We start from the raw sequence: 19,656 nt of genomic DNA on the forward strand, positions 1-19,656 counted from the left end.
GGGTGGTTAGAAACATGGTTGAGTGTGAACTAGAGTGTATATGTGAGCAAACCCTAATGAAGCAATATAAGCGTGTGCTTATGGCTAGGGCTGGCATGTGCAAGTCTTTGGGGAGGCTGCAACAGCTGCCACAGAGCTGCTGAGACGATTCGAGCCGGTTTTTGAAGAAAGCAGCTTTAGAGTGTAGTCTTGGGAGGACTAGGACACAGCTGACAAACTATCTTTGGAGGGAGGAAATAATATGATTCTTATTTTAAGAGGTGATTTTGAAGGATTAGAATATAGTGGGCATAGAAGACAAAGTAAAAAGGGCTAAACTTTTTAGGGACAATGACGTCAGAAGGGGTGAGAATGGAACCCTGGGAAGGAGGAGGATGGAAGAGAAGCAACTGAAGAGGCTCAGCCTGAGCTCTTGTGAGGAGTTTACTTGAGAAGTCAAGAGTAGGCTCAAGGCTGATGAACATGTGGCTGCTGTCGCTGCTGCGTGTTAGGGGAAACCTCAGGCCCAGCGGCTCTGTGACGGACTTGGAAGAGAGCACACTTAATTTAGGACACAGCTCCTTTATCCTTGGCCTGTTGCCAGTCTCATTACACTTGTTGGTTAAATGTAGTAAGTTTATTGAGAACTACTTGTGTTTTCAAGGATTGTGGCTTGCAGTATTGTTAGCTGGAAAATGTGATGTGTTACTTAGTTTTGCTTGATTCTGGCAAAAAAGAAAAAAAGAAGAAAAAGAAGAAGACTGCTTCAGGCACTCAGCTGGTAGCCCCTACATCCAAGTTTTAAGTTTTCTTAAGAGAAGCAAGACCAGTTATGAACAGAACCAACCGGCTTCTAGAAGCCTTCTGATGCTGGGTGCTGTGCCTTCACTATGGGAGATTTGGGATCAGGTCTCTAGAGAGCTGTACTGATTAGTTTGTTTGGTTGGTGCCTCTGCCTCTTGAGGTCTGGGATTAAAGACATTTACCATCACCATCTGGTGGCTGGCCAGACTTTTTTTTTTTTTAATCAGCTTAAGAGTTATGGAGGAGGGAACCTTAACTGAGAAAATGCCCCTGCCGGATTAGTTTGTAGAGAAGCCTATGGTGCATTTTCCTGATTGCCGATTACTGTGGGAGGGAGGGCTCAGACACTGTGGGCAGTACCTCCCCTGCACTGTTGGTCCAGGAATAAGGAAGCGGGCTGAGCAAATTCGAGAAGCAAGCCAGTAAGCGGCACTCCTCTGTGGCTGTGCATCAGCTCCTGCCTCCAGGTTCCTGCTCTGTGAGCTTCTGCCCTCACTGCTTTTGATGAGTTGTTATATAGAGAGTGAGTGAAATAAACCTTTCCTCCCCAGGTTGCTTTTGATCGTGGTATTTTGTCACAGCAGTGGCAGCCATGGCTAAGACAAAAGCCTAGTTCATTGGTACTGAGGTAAAACACGTATGCTTGGTAACAGGTATACTTTTTCTCTTTTGGCAGATATTCGCCAGCGGTTAGGAAAAAGACCGTATTCTCCAGAGAAGGCTTTTAGTAGTAACCAGGTGGTTCGGAGAGAGCCCTCTTCAGATGTACATAGTAGGCTAGGTGTTCCCAGGCAAGATGTTAAAGGCCTCTACTCTGATACTCGGGAGAGGAAATCAGGTGAGTAACACTTCACAGTGATGGAAGGGAAGGAGTGGAGACCAGTGGTTATAGCATAAGAAGTAGGTAGGTCTGTGTTTGTTCCCTCTTCAGTTAGCATGACTTCCTTTGTCTACATCAGCATCAGCACCATGCCTACAGGAAAGTTCAGGAAGGAGAAAGGAGAAGCTATACATCCTTGCTGCTTTTTAGTTTCACATTATTTAGTTTCTTTGTTCACACATATATCTAGTTTTTTTTTATGTAGCCTTTTTTTCTATAACTCTTCCATTTTGCTTTACTCTTCATAAGTAAATTAAACCTTTAATTATCTTGTAGTATATGTATATCACCACATTCTAAACACATGCTTCTTTGTAAGGTTTTAATAAAACACTTCTTTTGGGGGATTTTTTTTATGTTTTGCTTACATGTTTGTCTGTGTACTGTGTACATGTCTGGTGCCCTTGGAGGTGGGAAGAGGGCATTGGATCCCCTGGAAGTGGAGTTATGGACTGTTGTAAGGTACCATGTGGGTGTTGGAAACATAACCAGGTCCTCTGCAAGAACAAGTACGCTTAACCAATAAGGCCTTCAGCCAATACATAAACACACTTTAAAAATGTATAGCTGAAAACCTGAGAATTGCTCATAGTAAAACAGACCCGTTCAGTTTGCAGAATGTGAGAGTTGGCGGTTTCTTGGCAGACTGAGGGGTACACAGCCTGGGAGAGAGGCAAGTGTCTAGTTTGTGCCTGGTATGGGGACACCAGCCTTGAGCTGTGAGCATCTCCCATCGAGTCTCAGGCTGTCCACTTACAGACTGGCACCAAGCACCTCTCCCGATGTTTCCTGCAGAGCAGGTGTTGGCAGTGTCCTTACTTCCACAGAACTACTTGGTACTCGGCATCGACTGCCAACTGAAGTGTCTTCTCACCCCAACAGGTGGTTTGTGGACTCGCTTAGGATCTACACCCAAGACCAAAGAAAAGAACACGAAGAAAGTGGATCACAGGGCATCTGGTGCTGAGGAAGATGACTCGGAGCTTCAGAGAGCATGGGGTGCTCTGATCAAGGAGAAAGAAGAGTCTCGCCAGAAGAAGAGTCGGCTGGATAGCTTGCCTTCGCTCCAGATTGAAGTCAGCCGGGAAAGTAGCTCTGGTTCAGAGGCAGAGTCCTGATGCCCTGGCCTTGGCAACTGCCCTTAAATCTGACATTCTTACATAAGGTGGGGCGTGCAGTGGGAACCTCCCTTGCAGGAGCTGGCGCCCTTTCCTCCTACCTGCACCCTGAACACTTGCTGTCCTAGTAGGACAGCTTAAGAGTGTGATGAGTTTTGAAGGAAGGGTGTCTCTGTCTTGTGCTGCAGAGTTACAGTTCTGGGTCCTCAAGTCTTCCCCACCACCCCACAAGCTTTACCCTTGGAGTTAAAGGCAACCCTCCAGATTTTGTAGACATTTTCTTAATATTTTTAACATTGTGTCTTTTAAAAGCAATGTTTTACACAGTCATCCAAAGAGCCGAGAACTGAACTTCTCATTGTTGCCTTGGCCCTGACAGATCTTGCCAGCACCCTGTTCCAAGAAAAGTCAGTTCTCAGGTGCTTACTGGACAGTCTTTGAGGGGGAAGATGAGGGAAGCTGCCAGCTCAGCCTTCCAGGGCCTTAGTGTGGTGGCTAAGTCTCTCAGACCTGACCTGAGACCCTCCCGAGTAGATATGCTTGCAGCAGCAGTCAGCAGTGGCTTCCATTCCTCCCGGGGGGAGTCTTTTAGAGCCTTTTGCTGGCTGGTAGCCTGGTGTAAAGACCAAGTTCAGTGCTGTAGGACTTCTAGGGACAAACAACTGTGACTTCTGGATTTGGAGTTGATTTCTGTGCTTAGGGGTGGGGTCTTGGGTTGATGTTGAACAATTTTTAAGTCTGTATTATGTTTAAAAACTATTAATGACTTAAAAGTTTAAATTTTTAATTTTTATATGTGGATATTCCTCCTGTTGGCTAAGGGGAAGCTCAAGTGGTGTCTTTTGTGTTGTTAAATATACATTATATACTTTGGAAGAAGGCAAAGAAAGGAGTGTCATTATTTTGAATGGTACCAATTGTATGGTCTGTTGTACTTGAGTTCAACTTGCTTTGTGGCCACTGTAGGAAAGAAACTGCTGTCCATCTGTGATGGGCTCTTGTTTATTCCCACTTTTCTAGAAATGATACCCTGAGAATTCACTCTTTGTGTCTCTGACTTATTATTGAAGACTTATTCAAAACTAGCAAATAAGACAGTAGTTTCAGAAAATGTAAGTTTATGTTTATTCTCCTTTCAAATGATTTTACCATGGAAAGGGAGTAAGTAGATTATTTGGCTTCTCATCTGACTTTACTTTATAGTATTTAATACTGTATTGCTCTACAGGCTTAAAAGTGGTGTTTCACTTGAGTGCATAAGCATGCCTTTGGGATGTCAAGCTCTTCACCTGCTCGGCTTGTTCTGTGCCCAGTAGGTCACAGAGCACTTGACTTGTGGTTGAGCACGTGTCCCTTGGTGGCTGCCTACACTGTGAATGAACAGTGATGCACATGAAGAAGCAGAAGACTTCAGAACTAAGTCGTAACAAAACTGTATCATATGTATCATTTGGTTAGCAACCCCACCCCACCCCCATCTCCACCCTACCCCCAGAAAGATGGGAGCATATAACCAAAGTGGTTTGGCTTCTGAGGATCCTAGAAAAAGGTAGTTCTAATTTCTCTGCCAGTTCAGACCTAAGTCCTCCAAGGTTTCTAAGTTTATCTTGCCCTTTGTAGCTCACAGCTTACAGTCAGGTTCTTAGAGGTTCAGACTTTGGTAGAGTAAGAAGAAAAATGGCCTGAGAACAGAGACCTGGATGCCAACCAGGACTCTACACACTGGGCCTGAGCCTTGGTTTCCCCATGAAGCAAGGAAATGGTCTGGTGCAGAGATTCTGGCTTTGTTGATATCTCTCAGTGGTATTTTATTCTTGGAAGTTGTGGCTGCAGCATGTTTTTCTGTTGAGGTGGCCAAAGTGTCAGGGAACAAGGTGGCCATGAGATTGTGAACAGAGACTCACCCCATCCGTTTACAGGCTCCAGTTCTCCCAGTGTGTTGAAGATGTGCCTGTGGGGTCTAGAGCCCCAACCCATCCTCAGCTTTCTTATTGTTCTATCTGGCAACCCAGGCCCATTTGCCTAGGGTCTTTGAGCACTTGTCAACCTCCTGCTAGAGATGAGGGGAGGACTTTATGGAAGGTAGGCAGTATGTATTCAAAACTAACTCCTTGAGCTGACCAGGAAAGATGCCCTTGAGCAGCATTGCAGTTTTTACAGCACAGACAACCCAGAAACGTACATACTGCCTAAAGTGATGGTCTGCCCAGCATCTCTCTCTCCAGCCAGCTCTCAGAGCTGCCCAGAGCTTCAACACCTTGAACCCTATGTGCTTAGGAGTGACAGTAGTCAGGATAGCCCAGCAGGCAGCTGGGTATACTTTATTCAGGGCACTTTCTGTACATGTGGGGTTAGTCTTTATATGTAGGAGATTATTAAATGCCCTTTTGCTGCTTCATAATAATTGCAGATACCTCATCTTTGTTTCCTACTACTCTTCTTTGTAGAGGGGCCTGATGGCCTCTGGCCCTCCTCTATCATAATTCCATGATTCCTTCCCCTGCTTCTGTCTTTCCTTTCTGCGGCAGCTTCTCTCAACCCTCCCTCTTCATTCTACACATTGTAGTGGGGGCAAATTTTTACTTGAGAGATACGTACATAGTATGCAGTTTATCCTTGTACAGTGTACATTTGATTGTCGTCTATTTACAGAGCTGTGGAACCATTATCATCATCAGTTTTAGAACATATTTATCACCAGAAAAATCCTGTTCCCACTAGCAGTCCTCCTTCACCTCTCCTCAGACCTGGCAACTACTAATCTTTCTGTCCTTGTGGATTTGCCTATAACGGACCTTTCATAAATGTTATATGCGATGTGCAATGTGTCTGTTTACTTAGTTTTAAGGTTCATCTGTGCCATGGTATATATCATCATTTCAAGTAGTGAGTACCTCTCTCTCTCTCTCTCTCTTTCTCTCTCTCTCTGTGTGTGTGTGTGTGTGTGTGTGTGTGTGTGCGCGTGTGCGCTTAGACATTTTCATTGTGTGGCCCTGGCTGCCCTTAGAACAGGCTGGTCTTGAGTTCACAGAGGAAGCTCTGCTTCCCAGGTGCTGGGATTAAAGGTGTGTGGCACTGTGCCTGCCAGTGGGTTTGTTTTGTTTTGTCTTTTCTCTTCAGTTTTTTAAATTGTCTAAATATTTCATTACAGTGCATATAATGGGCGTTCTGTGATTTCTAGTCAGGACGATCATGAATAGGCTTCTGTATATATGTGTGTGCAACACCCCTTCATGTTCTCCTTCATGGACATGTGGGGGTTTTGGTGGTGGTGGAGGTGGGTTTTTGTTTGTTTGTTTGTTTTTGTTTTTGAGACAGGGTTTCCCTGTGTAACAAGCTCTGTCTGTCCTGGACTCAATTTGTAGACCAGGCTGGCCTCGAACTCACAGAGACCCTCCTGCCTCTGCTAGCCAAGTGCTGGGATTAAAGGGGTGCACCACCACACCCAGCGTGTTTTCATTCTTTTGTATAGGAATAGAATGGATGGATCGTAAGGCAGCTCTTACCTTTAGTCTTTGGAGGAATTGCCAAGCTGTGTTCCCATGGAGGATATCAGGATTCCAGTTTATCAAGTCTTCACCAATATTGTTTACTAATTTGAAGTGTGTTTCATTGTGTATGTGCTGTGTTTTATTTTGTGGCAGTGCAGGGGACCAGACCCAGGACTTGCAGATGTAGACAAGTATTGTACCACTGGGCTCCATCCACAGTCCCTTAGCTGGTTCTGAGTTGCAGTTTCCTAATAACTAGTGATGTTGGCCATTATGTCTTCCTCTTCCTCCTGTGTCTGTGTCTGTGGTTTTAAGATAGGGTTTCATGTGTTGGACAATATTTTTGTTTTGTCTTTTTTTTTTTTCAAAGATAGAATTTCTCAGGCTGGGGAAATAGGCTTACAACCAAAAATATAAGAGTTCGGTTCCTAGCACCCATAGCTGTCTCTCCAGCCACAAAAAAAAAAAAAAAGAAAAAGAATTTCTCTGTGTAGCCCTGGCTGTTCTGGAACTCCAGGCTAGCCTCAGAGTCAGAGATCTGCCTGCTACTGCCTCCTGAGTGCTGGGATTAAAGGCATGCACCACCACGCCTAGCTATGTTGGGCATATTTTCATGTATAACAAGATGAACTCTTAAGATATCAATCTGATCTTAACTATGCTTGTGCTTGAGACCTTTCCAGAACTTCATCATTGTTTCTGGAATAAAATTTCAAACTTCTGGGCTGGAGAGATGGCTCAGCGGTTAAGAGCATTGACTGGCTCTTCTGAAGGTCCCGAGTTCAAATCCCAGCAACCACATGGTGGCTCACAACCATCCATAATGAGATCTGATGCCCTCTTCTGGGGTGTCTGAAGACAGCTACAGTGTACTTACATATAATAAATAAATAAATAAATAAATAAATAAATAAATAAATCTTTAAAAAAAAAAAAATTTCAAACTTCTTTGATAGCCTATGGAGCTGTCAAGATATAGTCTCTGACAGTATCTGTACCTGTTCTCTTTTCTCCCTTACCCTCATGGCTACTAGTTCCTGTATCCCTCTTGATTTCACTAGCTTTCCAGACTGCACAGTGTATGCCTTCAGGTCCCGTTGCAGTTCTGCCTTCTTTATTTCTCTTATGATCAAGGTTTTAAGAGACAGTTGTCTACTTTGGTTTCCTTTTATTTTTTTATTTTATTTTATTTTATTTCATTTTATTTTGAGACAGGGTTTCTCTGGGTAGCCTTGGCTGTCCTGGAACTCAGTTTGTACACCAGGCTGGCCTAGAACTCAGAAATTCATCTGCCTCTGCCTCCCAAGTGCTGGGATTAAAGGTATGCGCCACCACGCCCGGCTTGGTTTCCTTTTATGCATGTCCCAGTATTGCCATAAAGGAATCTTAGCTGACTCCTGGGTTAGATCATAAGTCAATGCCCAAGGTAAAAATTGAGTAATCAAAATACCTCTTGGAAATCCCAAGGCAGGCGCCACATTGAAGGCTAGCATCATGAGGTTCTTGCAGTCAGTTCTTGCCTCTGTGGGAGGAGATCACTGCTTCTTTGGTTGAGTACTAGGTAAAGTAGTTGGCCCTGCAATTTAGAACCATGTCATTCAAATGGCCCCTTATTTTGGTGTCAGAACACACTCAGTGGGGTCACTTTTAAGAAGCTTGGGAACTCGGGCTATAGGAGCAGCAGCAGGACACAGGATGTCCAGCTATCCTGGGCTTACTGATGGGAGTACAGAGATAGTGTGGCTCCATCACCTTGCAACTGGCTTTTTTTTTTTTTTTTAAACTTTTCAGACGGGTGCTTCCTGTTTGATCCTGTGACTCGTATAATGCAAACCACATGCCCCGAGCCCAGCACACCTCGCTGTACTCTTACTTCCTATTCCTGGTTAATATGACTGCTAGCTTGTAAGCTCACGAGAGCAGGGACCATGTTTGGCTTGTGCATTGGGCCTTCTCCATGTTTACTACCATTCTGACCCAGCAGGTCCTCTGTGAGATTGCAAACCCCCAGCCAGAAGAGCCACTCCACCCTCTGAGGTCCCAGGCCTCTTGCAGGGCAGGCCACACTTTTCTGCTATGTATATGCAATGCCTTCTATTCATGTCTTGTTCTTGTTTTTCCTTCCAGCCTGTGAGCTCCTAGGGAGCAGGTGTCTTCATGTTTTCTCATTATCACTGAACCAGGCCAGTCTAGTCAGTGTAAGCAGTGCTTCGGAAGTATCTGCGAAGTGAATGAATTGTGACAACTCAGCTCGCACACCATCCCGTGCAGGCTTTTCTATTCTAGCTGAGCTCACCAGATGCACACGGAGAAGAGTATTCATTGGCACATACCATTTGCGCAGTAAGGAGCAGTTCTCATTAAGCAGGTCTCGGAAAACGTCAGCTGTTAATGATCTGCCAAACATCGAAGCTGGAGCTCATCCAGCCCTGGGAATGTTGCCCCAAGCTCAAGGACAGTTTTATTAGGGTTTAAAAGTAAAATACCAGGCAAGTTGTACATCCCAGCCGATGGTGAGAAGGAAGGAAACAAAAGGTCACACTGCCTGAGTTAAGCTGACTTTTGGACCTCAGCCACATCATGACCAGGAGGAGGTTTAAAGAAGGAATAAGAAAGTCTATAGTACTAGAAAGAGCGTGCCTGGGTCTGACCAGCATCTAAAGAAAAATGGATTAGAGTCCCGGAACTGTGGTCCCGCAGAGTTGTGAGCTAGGAACCCAACCCCAGCCCAGATCCACTACGAGAGCAGCAGTTGCTCTGAGCCATCTCTCCCGCCCTGACATTCCTTTTTTTTAGAATAGTGTTCAACTGCCCAGGATAGGAGGAAAGAAGTCTGGCTGATAAGTAAGAGACCCCAAAGAGGGAACACCGAACCGATTCTTAGCCCCTGGTCCTGTTGCTAAGTGACTACCACCCAGAACAGGAGACAGGAAGTCACTGCCCGCCAGCAGCTGGAGCATTCTGTCTGCTCTCAAAGTGCTAGTGTGCACTTTGGACAGGCAGCACTAAGTGACTTGTTTCCTAGGCGTTTGCTTTTAAACCTTCTATAATAAGATGTGACTCGGAACCTCAGCCTTTTCTTTCCCCTTAAAATATAAGAGCTCAAAGAAGGAAATATTTTTGGTAATGTTCAGAATAGCATTTTCATTTCCAGACAGATTATAAAGTATATAACATGACCAACAGCAAATGCCTACAACTTGTCTTGTGTTTATATGGCAAATCTTAGCAGAAAGAATAGTGGTCCCAGCTCCTTCAAAACTCTATAAGCATTTCACAGAACTTTGATGTTTCTGGAAGCAATTGGGAGTGTTGCTTCAGAAGCCTGTTTCAGATGGTCTCTCCTTGTTATACAGCTGGCCTGGCCTAGAGCCTAGACTACTTTAGAGCTCTCAATTCTCCATCAACCTCCCAAACATAAAATATAAAAATGCAATCTACAGTTTACCATCCAGCATACTAAAGCATGTTGTAAAGTATGGAGATACTATTTATTGTGCTCTTGATAAACTCTAAGAGTGTAGGTGACACTCATTTACAGAGTCACTAGCCTACCCAGGAAGCCTTTGTTTAAGCAGCTCCAGAGACCTTCTCTGCACAATCAGGTTCTTCAATGTTTAAGACTCTGTGTGACACTGGGCGGTGGTGGTGCCCGCCTTTAATCCCAACACTTGGGAGGCAAAGGCAGGCGGATTTCTGAGTTCGAGGCCAGCCTGGTCTACAGAGTGAGTTCCAGGACAGCCAGAGCCACACAGAGAAACCCTGTCTCAGAAAAAAAAAAGACTTTGTGTGACCTCAGACACTTCTACCCCTGGACCAGTGAGGACCAGCGAGGTCAGAAAGAGCAAGAGCCTCACATTCCTCTCCTAGTGTTGGACCCAGTGACGTACTCCTTTTCTGCTCACGCACAGGGGGCTCCCCTGCGGGCCACGAGCTGCTGGCAGCACTCTTAGCTCAGGCAGGATGTCTTTCTGAGGAAAGACAGATAGCATGATGGCCAGAGCTGAGTCCTAGGAACTCATTCTGATATTCACCACTGGAAGATGGAACTTGCCCCTTCCTCTCTGGGGCTTAGTTCCCATGTCTGGGGAGGCCTCAAATGAGGGGACAGATTTCTTTCGTGCACACAAAAGTTGAAATGGGAGAGACTCTTGTGGTGCTTTTCAAGGAGCTTTGGATGGAGCTGAGGTCATCAAGAGACCCACCTGATCCCACAGCCCTACAACTATGAAGGGACCAGAAGGACCAGTGAGGTGGCTCAGTGGGTGAACGCTCTAGCCACCATGCTTGATAGTCTGAGTTTATTCACTAGGATCTACACGATGGAAAGGAAGACTCCTGCAGGCAGTCCTCTGACCTCCTCACATCATTGTGACATGCTCACATGTGTACATGCATGCAGGTACACACGCACACTGTTCAGTTTTAATATGGAAACTATTTGAGAAGGTAGCCTAAGATGTCCATTTGCTTGGGCAGCTGTAACAAGATATCACAGATGGAAATGCTAGAAGTCTGAGAGGGTCCCAGCATGGAGAGTCCTCTCCTTAGCTTGCTCACTTGACCTTTCTCCTCTGTGTGTGCCAGTGACCCTTCTCAGCACCAACCCGTGGACTAGGTCTGAGCCCCACCCTTTTGACCTCTTTTAAACTTAATGACCTCCTCAAAGCCAAGTGTCTAAGTCTAGTCGAATTGAGGTGTAGATCTTGGATTCAGGAATTTGGAGATGGATATTGTCCAGCCCTTGGCACCTGGGAATGCAAGGGTGCCAGTCTGTATTTGTGCTTTCTAATTTCTCAAAAACCCATGATCTGGGTTTCCTTTCCTATCTTTTCTTTTTTAGTAGTTTGGGGACCTAGTTCTGGAGGGAACAGTCACGTGTGGCTCCCAGTTCAGAGACTTTTTTTTAAATCCATTCATGTAGCCGGGCTCATTCCTTAGCCTCTGTCTAATGCCAGCACTATGAGCCGTGAAATGGCAGACAGCCCCCTCTGATGAAGGCTATTTTAGGTGGCCTTGGGTCTGCCTGCCCCTGACTCCTTGTGGAGCTCATCTTCAAATATTCTTCCACTTTTTGAGGAAAGGCTGGCTGGGATTGGAACAACTTCTGTCTGGAAGAGAGATGGCAGGCCCCTTCCACTGGTATATGTCACACTTCCTGCTTGCCTGTATCTCTCAAGATAGTCTCCCACCTCCTGATACACACCTCTCCCTGAATATGTATCAGACTTCCCTTTGGGGAGCGGTAGGGAGAGGAAGTGGGGGCTGTCCTTGTTGCACAAGCTGGCCTGGCCTAGACCCCAGAATGGACTGGAGCTCGAAGTGCTCCATCAACCTCCCAGATACTCGGATTACAGACCTGCCATGGCTCTATAAACTTCCTTTTTTGAAATACTTGCAGAATCACAGTAGCATCAAGGATAGAACAAAGAACATCTTTTCTCTATTTTCTTTAACCATTCAGGCTTTCCTTTCCTTTGCCCCTTCCCCCGCCGCTGCCCAAACTACTTGAAGCATTTTGCACTGCATTCCACTTTACCCTCACCATGCTTTGTGCTGTGTTCATAGGATAGTTACCAAGGTCAGAAATATGTAGTGTCTGGTCAGGATAATAGTTGCTCATTTGTGTTGTAGGCTTCCTCTGTCTGTCTGTCCCGGAATGCTGTTTCAAGCATTTCTCCCTCCCCCTCCCACCCCCAGTTCAGGATCTAATCTGGCATTCAAGTAGTGGACTGCCTTTGTTCTGTAACTGGAGCTTGTCCTCAGCCTCTCTGTGGATATTCTGGAAGGATACAGTCTAGTTAGTGGTATAAGACTGACATTCAGCTTGGTTCCTTGGAAGTGTGTATTTGCCAAACTTCAGCCTAGGGCCGGGTGCTGTAAGAGAAGGGCGGAACAAGAGAGCAAAGCCAGGCCCCTAATCTAGGTGCCTGAAGCTCTGCTTTGTGGGAAAGCATTAGTATCAAATGGGCTGAGAGGGCTCCTCTGCAAGTCATAGTTACAGATGGCATTGACAATCTTTGGTGGGTACAAGAGGTGTTGGCACTCCATAGAGTCCTACAGAGGTGCAGAAAGTAACCTGTGCCCTGTGCAGCTCTGGCCATCAGCACTGCCTGGCCTCCTGAGGTGCCTGGGGTACACACTCAGTCTTGTTGCTTGCGGAGTTCCTAAGTGAGCTGCCATCCTGGGCTTTCCTACCCTACCAAGGGTGTGCTTTGTGATCTAGACTGCCCCTTTCTTCCCCATGGGCCAGGGATAGAGAATCCTTTAGTGGCTCTACCAAATGTCCTTGGATCAGGGGGAGCTGGGCTTTGAAGCAGTGATGGGCAGGTGGGCTGGCTGCTGGTGCCACTGCAGCTTGTGACAGGTCTGTCCAGCAGCCTTTGGGTGTTCTACACTATGATGTGGTAGTAAGACATCAGACCTGGAACTCTGCTTTTCTAGCTGCTAATAATGTGTTGTATGTGTGTGTGTGTGTGTGGGGTGGTGGTGGTGAACTGTAATCTCCTTGTGAATAATTGTATAAGATCTAGTCAATATCAGACCAAAGCTAACAGCGTGGAAATGTTTGACGTGTCACTGAATCGACACAGAACTGTGGCTAGATACGTTTTCCATGTGAAAAACAAAATAAAATTGATTTTCATGTAGTCATTAAGGCCATGTGGTTGTCTGCTTTTGCTAATACTATAATACTCCAGAATGTTCGCTTACATCTATGGAAGAATGAGAGGTTTGATGCCCAGCTTTTCTGAATTAAGATTAAGATTGCATATGCTCTAGAGTTCAGTTCTGTCCATACACTAACGTCATTTTAACGTGTCAGTTATTTGTGGCTGATAGCTCCAGTTGGACAGTTGGGTTCAAAGCAGCCCATCTTTGCAGAGAGGTCTTACCACATGGCCCAGGCTGGCCTTGAACTCAGTCTTCCCACCCTACACTCCTGAAAGCTGGGATCGTCCGAGGCTTACCTGTCCAGAGCTCTGCTGGGCTGTGCAGAATGGCTTCCTTCCCTCACTGCTGTGTGGGCAAACTTGATCATTGAGGAAATTAGTCTTTAGATATGACTGCCCCTGTTGGTAGTAGACTCTCCACCGCCTGGGCAGGGTCAGAGCTGGCTATAAAGGCCATGAGGTCTACCTCTTCTGTTAGGCTGGAAGCCCAGAGCTGTGAAGCTGTTACCCGCTTCAGACTTTGAAGACATTTGAACCACAACTGGATTGAAGCAATGACTTTAACTAATACATAGGGTCTCCATGCTCACCTGGTCCTCCACAGCCCTATGTGTTTAGTACAGGAGCAGACATAAGAGCCCAGTTCCTACCTGTGAGGCCACTTTCTATTTGAGGGGACCCAATATGGCTGGGGACTGACCCCATGAGTCTGACTGGGGAACATTTTGGATAGGACAGGCTGGAATTCACCTACGTGGACGACTTGCTCCTGCACCCCCTCTGTCTGCCAAAGACACTCAGAACGACCACCAGCCAAATCTTAGCTCACTCGTGCATGAGATGGTGAGTCTAGTGAGTGATGGAACTGGGCTGGCAATTGTCTTACGTTCCTAGGACCCAGCCCACAGCTATGGGTGAAGTCACGTGCTGGCCTTGTACAAGCTATGGTGGCTATGTCTACTTAAAAGTACCTCAGGAGCCGGGCAGTGGTGGTGCACACCTTTATTCCCAGCACTCTGGAGGCAGAGGCAGGTGGATTTTTAGTTCGAGGCCAGCCTGGTCTACAGAGTGAGTTCCAGGACAGCCAGGGCTATATAGAGAAACCCTGTCTCGAAAAACAAAAACAAAAAAAGTACCTGTGGGCCTGTGGTCCCTTATCTGTAGATGCTTCTGTCTCCACCTCCTGGCCTCCCCTGCAGGGGAAGGGAAGCTGAGTACTTTCTGAGGTCCTTCTGTGTCGCCCCACTCAGCTCACACAGCTGCATCTGCTCCAGCTATGAAGTGGCTCTTCCATACCCTTCTCTGCATGGCCAGTAAGTCAGTCTTACCCCCTGTCTTCAGATGCTATCATCTCTGTCTGCCTGGGCTCAGGATTAGTGGTTAGAGAAGTGATGGGCTTCCCTTGGGAAGAGCCTTTGCTCAGACAGAACTGCAGGTTTACTGGGGAGGACCTCTTCATTGTTGCTGGCCTCAGGCATTAGGGCTCTGCCACCCCCTTTCCCTCTCTATTCAGCCTCCCCTCACTCCGCCACATCCTCAGTTCTATGCCCAGTTAGTTCCCAGAGTGTGGGACCCAGTGATACCCTGTGCCACCCAGAAGAGGGCTCTTCTTTAATAGACCAGTTTCAGCTGCTGGGGATTGGAAGGACTTGAGAGAACATGAAGACTAGCAGGAGACTGGGGGTGAAACTCTACAGAGTGAATGTTGTGGGGGAAGCTGTTTCTTGTTCTGTGCTGTGGTGGAGGGGCAGGCATTTCTGCTGCCAGGGGATCCCATTCTGTCTTTAACCCTGAGTGGGGACTGCTTTTGGGACAAACTGCCCTGAGACCACCTTAAGATCCCAGAGACAAGATAGCATAATCAGCTGAACCCCCGGGGACTGCTCAGACAGGGCTCTAGTCTGAACTTACCTAGCCATCTAGGTCTCTTTTCTTGTTCATCTCTGGCAAGAGAATAGGTGAGTATCACACATAGTTACATAAGGGCAGGGAGCTGTAGCTATAGAAGCCAGTTCTTTGAAGGTATGAAGGAGCTGAGCCATCATAGGAGGAGAATGCAGGATGAGCACCCGCTATGAGCCAGAGCACCCGGAAGGCAAGCTAAACCCTGCTCAGATCATCAACGTTTTAGGGAATTTTGTTGTTGTTGTTGTTTGTTGTTGTTTTTCGAGACAGGGTTTCTCTGTGTAGTCCTGGCTGTCCTGGAACTCACTTTGTAGACCAGGCTGGCTTCAAACTCAGAAATTCATCTGCCTCTGCCTCCGGAGTGCTGGGATTAAAGGTGTGTGCCACCACACCCGGCGGGAAATTTTTGATATTTTAAAAAGACCTAGGGGAGCCAGTGAGATGGCTCAGCAGGTTAAGGCACTTTCTGCCAAGCCTGATGACCTGAATTCCGTTCTGGAGACCCACATAGTAAAAAGAGAGAGCTGGCTTGTCTTCTGTCCTCTGCATGATGCCATGCTCATGAGCACACACACTTATGTGCACAGACACACAAGCTTTGTTTTTTAAGCATTTGATAGTCACCATGGGAAGATAAAGTTGGTTGAACTATTTGTTATTTTGATTCCTAGACTTGTGTTTATTTCTGTTATCTACAGAGGGGGAAATGGGGTCTCACTCCCCACTTTTTTTAATCATAGCTCTGATGCCCCATCATCAAAGCTGTCTAGAAAAGATGCTGAGACTAGAGTAGTCCACTCCATTATAGAGGTGACTGAGGCCCAGAGACTGAGAGGGTGCAACCAAGGAGCAGTAGAGACAGAATCACGTCTAGGTGGACCTCTGCCCTGCCTCACAGCTCCAGGTTGCTCCATGGCCTGGAACGATGACCCTAGCAGTGGCACTTTGGGCGTCTGCCCACCTTTGTTTCCTGCAACTCCTTACCAATGACATCACCTCGGCACCTCCTCCACTACCTGTCATTCATCAAACCCCTGAGGCTCTGGCACAGCCCCAGTTGACAACCAAGAACAAGATGGAGCCAAGCAGTGGTGGTACACACCTTTAACCCCAGCACTAAGGAGACAGAGGCAGGCAGATCTCTGAGTTCCAAGACAGTTTGGTCTACAGAGTGAGTTCCAAGACAGCCAGGGCTACACAGAGAGACACAGAAACCCTGTCTTGGAAAAACAAAACAAAACAAAACAAAACAAAACCTAACAGGTGGGATGGGCGGATTTGCACCGAGGCCCCGCAGCCTGTGGGGCTGGCTATGCTGTGGATGGAGTGAGATTGGCCTTGGTATGTGATGGAGGACGTGAGATAGCACTGTTGTACACCGTGTTGCCTGGAGTTGATGATCCGTCAGGCCTCAAGACTGAGGCTGAGTCCTGAGGGCTTTGGGAGTCAGAAGCAGGCAAGGTGTGATCAAGGAGAATGAGAATGCAGACCGAGCACAGGCCCAAGCTCTTGAGTCCTGTGCCTGCCTGGCTTCCCTGGGCTGGGGCCAATCCACAACTGTTCCTGACCAGGTGGCTCTGCCCATCTGCCCTTCTGCCCTTCCAAGGCACCCACTGTAGTAATGATCTTTTCCTGTCACTCACTCATGGGAGCAAATGAGCTTAAGATTGTCTAAGGAAGGTTCGTAGAAAATGCAGGTGCAGACACATGGAAGTCTAGAGCAGCCCAGCCCCCAGCCGCAGTACACCCCGATGCCATGTAGTCTGCCCCTGAGTTAATCCTGTCCTGACTCATTCTGTGACCATGGTAACTCACTTCCTCCTGAATTCTCGGAGGTCGAGTTTACTTCTCCTGTGTGAAGGGAACGTTGCTATGGATCTATGAAACCTTGTGGGCTAAGAGGAAGGAACCAGAGTCCAGGGCCTGCTCTACTCAGTACACCAACCCAAGCTCCCCCAGTGGTTCCCACTCTGAGGAAGCGAGGAGGTGGCTGTCCTGGTTCCACCTAGGCCTAGCCTACAGCTATGTGTAGATGTGAGAGAAAAGCTTGGTCCTCAGGAACAGGGATCCAGGTACCTGATATGCCTAGGAGAATTGTAGGGTCTCAGCAGATAGGCAGACTAGGAAGAGGGGCTCTCAGAAGCAGCAAGGCCTGGGCATGTGAAGAAGATGGAGAAGCAAAGGCATGGAGCAGAAGGCTGTTTGCTCTGATGTTGTCCTCTCCATCCTAGATTAGGACCTGCTGGGCCCCATGTGATGAAAAGCAGGCCATACACACACTAACTTCCCTAGCCCGGGGAAGGGTTCGTGGAAAGAGCCACAGGACTCAGTGGAACCAGGAAACAACACTCAGGTAGAAAGGACAAGTGAAACCTTACATCTCTGACCTCTGGAAAACTGGCTTGTGTGTATGAAGTATGTGTGGTATGTATAGGGAGTGTATGAGATGCGAGTGGTGCATATATGGTTCCTGTGTATTACTATATTGTAGACCGTATGAAGTATATAGCCTGTGTGGCATGTAAGACATATGGCATGTATGAGGTGTACAGATTTTATATGGAAGTTAGATAGGATCTATGGAGCATGCAGTGTGCACTGCAGTTGTGGAATATGCATTATGTGTGTATGACACGTATACACATGAGTACATGTAGGGTATTAGTAGTACATATGGGGCTCATGGGGTTTATAGGTACCCATGAGGTATGTATGTCATGCACACAAGTACACAGAGTGTGTGGTGTGCACAGGCATATGGTTATATATGGGACATGTGGAAGACGTGGATACCTGAGGGCTTCTCAGTGCTAGAGTTGAGCAGCATGGAGAACTCAGAGCACAGGCTCTGGGAAGCCATGGTTGGTCTTGAACATGGTAGGGACCATTACACTTGTACAGAAGATGGAGTTGAGGAGTAAGAGGAGACAGCAGAGAAGCTGGTGAGGAGGCTGCAGCAGTGCTCCAATCCACGAGTGCTGAGGAGGGCAGGAGTATAGAGTTGGGGGTGATTGTAGGGATGTTCAGAGGAAACGCTGGGAAATTCACATGTGCTTAGCATGGGCTGTGCCTTGCATCTAGGAATTGCCCAAGACCGGTGTGTGTTTTTGTTATCAGGTAGGCTAGAGGTGTGGGGGAGGGATGGGCTGTTGGGCGTGCCAGTGAGGTTTGGGGTTGAGGCAGCAAGGCTCTGTGAGAAAGATGAAGGGATGTGGTTCCTGAGGTACTCCTTTCAGACAGGTGTTCTGTAGATGCTTGTGATCTGCAGATGGTCTTTCAGGGCCTCTGGACCAGGCATCAGGATGCCAGGCATCAGGATGCTAAGCCTAGTCTCATTTCTATAGCTGGTTCCTCTATAAATGTGGACTTCACTCACTGGGAACAATGATGACCACTGTGCCGTAAGAAGACATTCAAACTGCCTCGTGCAAAAGAAGAGGTAGCGGGGGCTGCCAGGGTGAGGCAAACTCAGACGCCCATGTGACTGGAGACAGTTAGGGGAGCAGCCTGTGGGTTGAGTGGTGACAGACAGTTCTGACTGGCTTCTCACGTCTGACTTCGTGGTAAATTTGGAGGAAGAAGGTGGGTGGTGAGGTTGTGAGAGACATGGCGGCCCTTTGCCTGTGGTCACAGAGCCTTTAACACCAGCATCTGCACACCAGACCTCCCCTCCACAGGCCCTGAGCTAGCGCAGCCTGTGTCACAGTGTGAAAAGCAAAGGAATGGGGCTCCAGGGCAGAGCAAGGATTTGAACTCCAGACTTTCTGCCCTTAGGGCTCAGGCTATTTTCTCTGAGCCTCTGAGGAAAGAATGAAGTAAAGGGTACATGGAAGCCTGAGCAAAAATGAAATATAAAGCCCCACAGTGGACTCCAAGACACGCACACACACGCACACATGTGTGCATGCACACATCTATACACACCTATGAATGCATGCTCTTAGGCCCTCTGTCTATACAATCAGATCTCGATGACCTAGTTACTTGCCCTAAAGCAGGGTTCTGCCCTGGCCTGGTGAGCTGTTAGCATAACAGGGAGCCATGCCTAGCAAGCTGCCGCTCTTGGGGGCCATTTGTAACCCTGCTCTCTGTCTGCCCCTCAGTTCTTCCAGGTTTTGGTATAAGCATTGAAGTCAAGCAACCTGGGCATCAGACACAATAACCAATTGAGAGTTCAAGAGCAAGTTGGTAGCCTCATCCTGTAGCATGGTGCCTGGCAGACAGCAAGTGCCCTGGGAGGCAGCTATCAGGCTTTATTTACACCACCACCTCCTGCCCTGCTTTTCCACCCCTTTAGGGATCCAGCCAGACTCCTCAGTTAAACAGAACAAACACGGAGATGGGAAGGGGTGAGAAAGAGGGCTAGCTGACCTATCACGGTATTTTCAGGTGTCTCTTCTGAGCCCATCCCTGAGCTGGGCTCTGTGGTTTGGGGGTTTCATGCATGACTCAAGTCAGCTCACAGGTTGGGGGAGATAGATTTAATCACCCATTGGTTTATCAAGATGGGGTTTAGTCAGAGCCAGCAAACACCACAGGATGTTGAGTGGGCTCCGGGATCAGTGAGTTACTTTACCCAGGATCTGAACTGGCTGCTGGCTGGCAGAGCAGGCTCATAAGGTTGACCTGCCAGGAACATGGGGGTAACTGCTGAGGAAGGCCCACGGGATGGAGGGAACATGTGGGCAAGGTGGGAAAGGGCCTTTGGTACTCAGGATTTCAAATCCACTCTATTAATCAATTATAGGCAATAAAAAGGGAAGACAGAAGGCCCCCACTCACCCTGGGACAATTCAGCAATTCCT

At 47.3% G+C, this 19,656-nt stretch overlaps 2 protein-coding genes across 4 annotated transcripts in view; both read left to right on the forward strand.

Moving 5' to 3' along the window:
* The window catches only part of Ncbp3 (nuclear cap binding subunit 3), a 35,713-nt gene extending 28,529 nt beyond the window's left edge, over positions 1–7,184 (forward strand). The window contains exons 12-13 of the mRNA NM_025818.3: positions 1,460–1,621; positions 2,546–7,184. Coding sequence (NP_080094.3) covers positions 1,460–1,621; positions 2,546–2,781 — 398 coding nt within the window. The 3' untranslated portion in view covers positions 2,782–7,184. The remainder of the gene's footprint in view (positions 1–1,459; positions 1,622–2,545) is intronic.
* A 6,925-nt stretch (positions 7,185–14,109) lies between these two features.
* Itgae (integrin alpha E, epithelial-associated) overlaps positions 14,110–19,656 on the forward strand; it is a 56,945-nt gene continuing 51,398 nt past the window's right edge. For 2 of the 3 annotated variants that reach the window (NM_008399.3, NM_001361245.1), the window contains exon 1: positions 14,188–14,259. In NM_008399.3, the coding sequence (NP_032425.2) occupies positions 14,223–14,259 (37 nt within the window). In that variant the 5' untranslated portion in view covers positions 14,188–14,222. Of the gene's footprint in view, positions 14,260–19,656 lie in introns of all 3 variants that reach the window. The other variant, XM_017314299.2, reaches the window with a different exon arrangement.

The sequence above is a fragment of the Mus musculus genome, chromosome 11 (genome assembly GCF_000001635.26).
Source record: "Mus musculus strain C57BL/6J chromosome 11, GRCm38.p6 C57BL/6J".
NCBI lineage: Eukaryota > Metazoa > Chordata > Mammalia > Rodentia > Muridae > Mus > Mus musculus.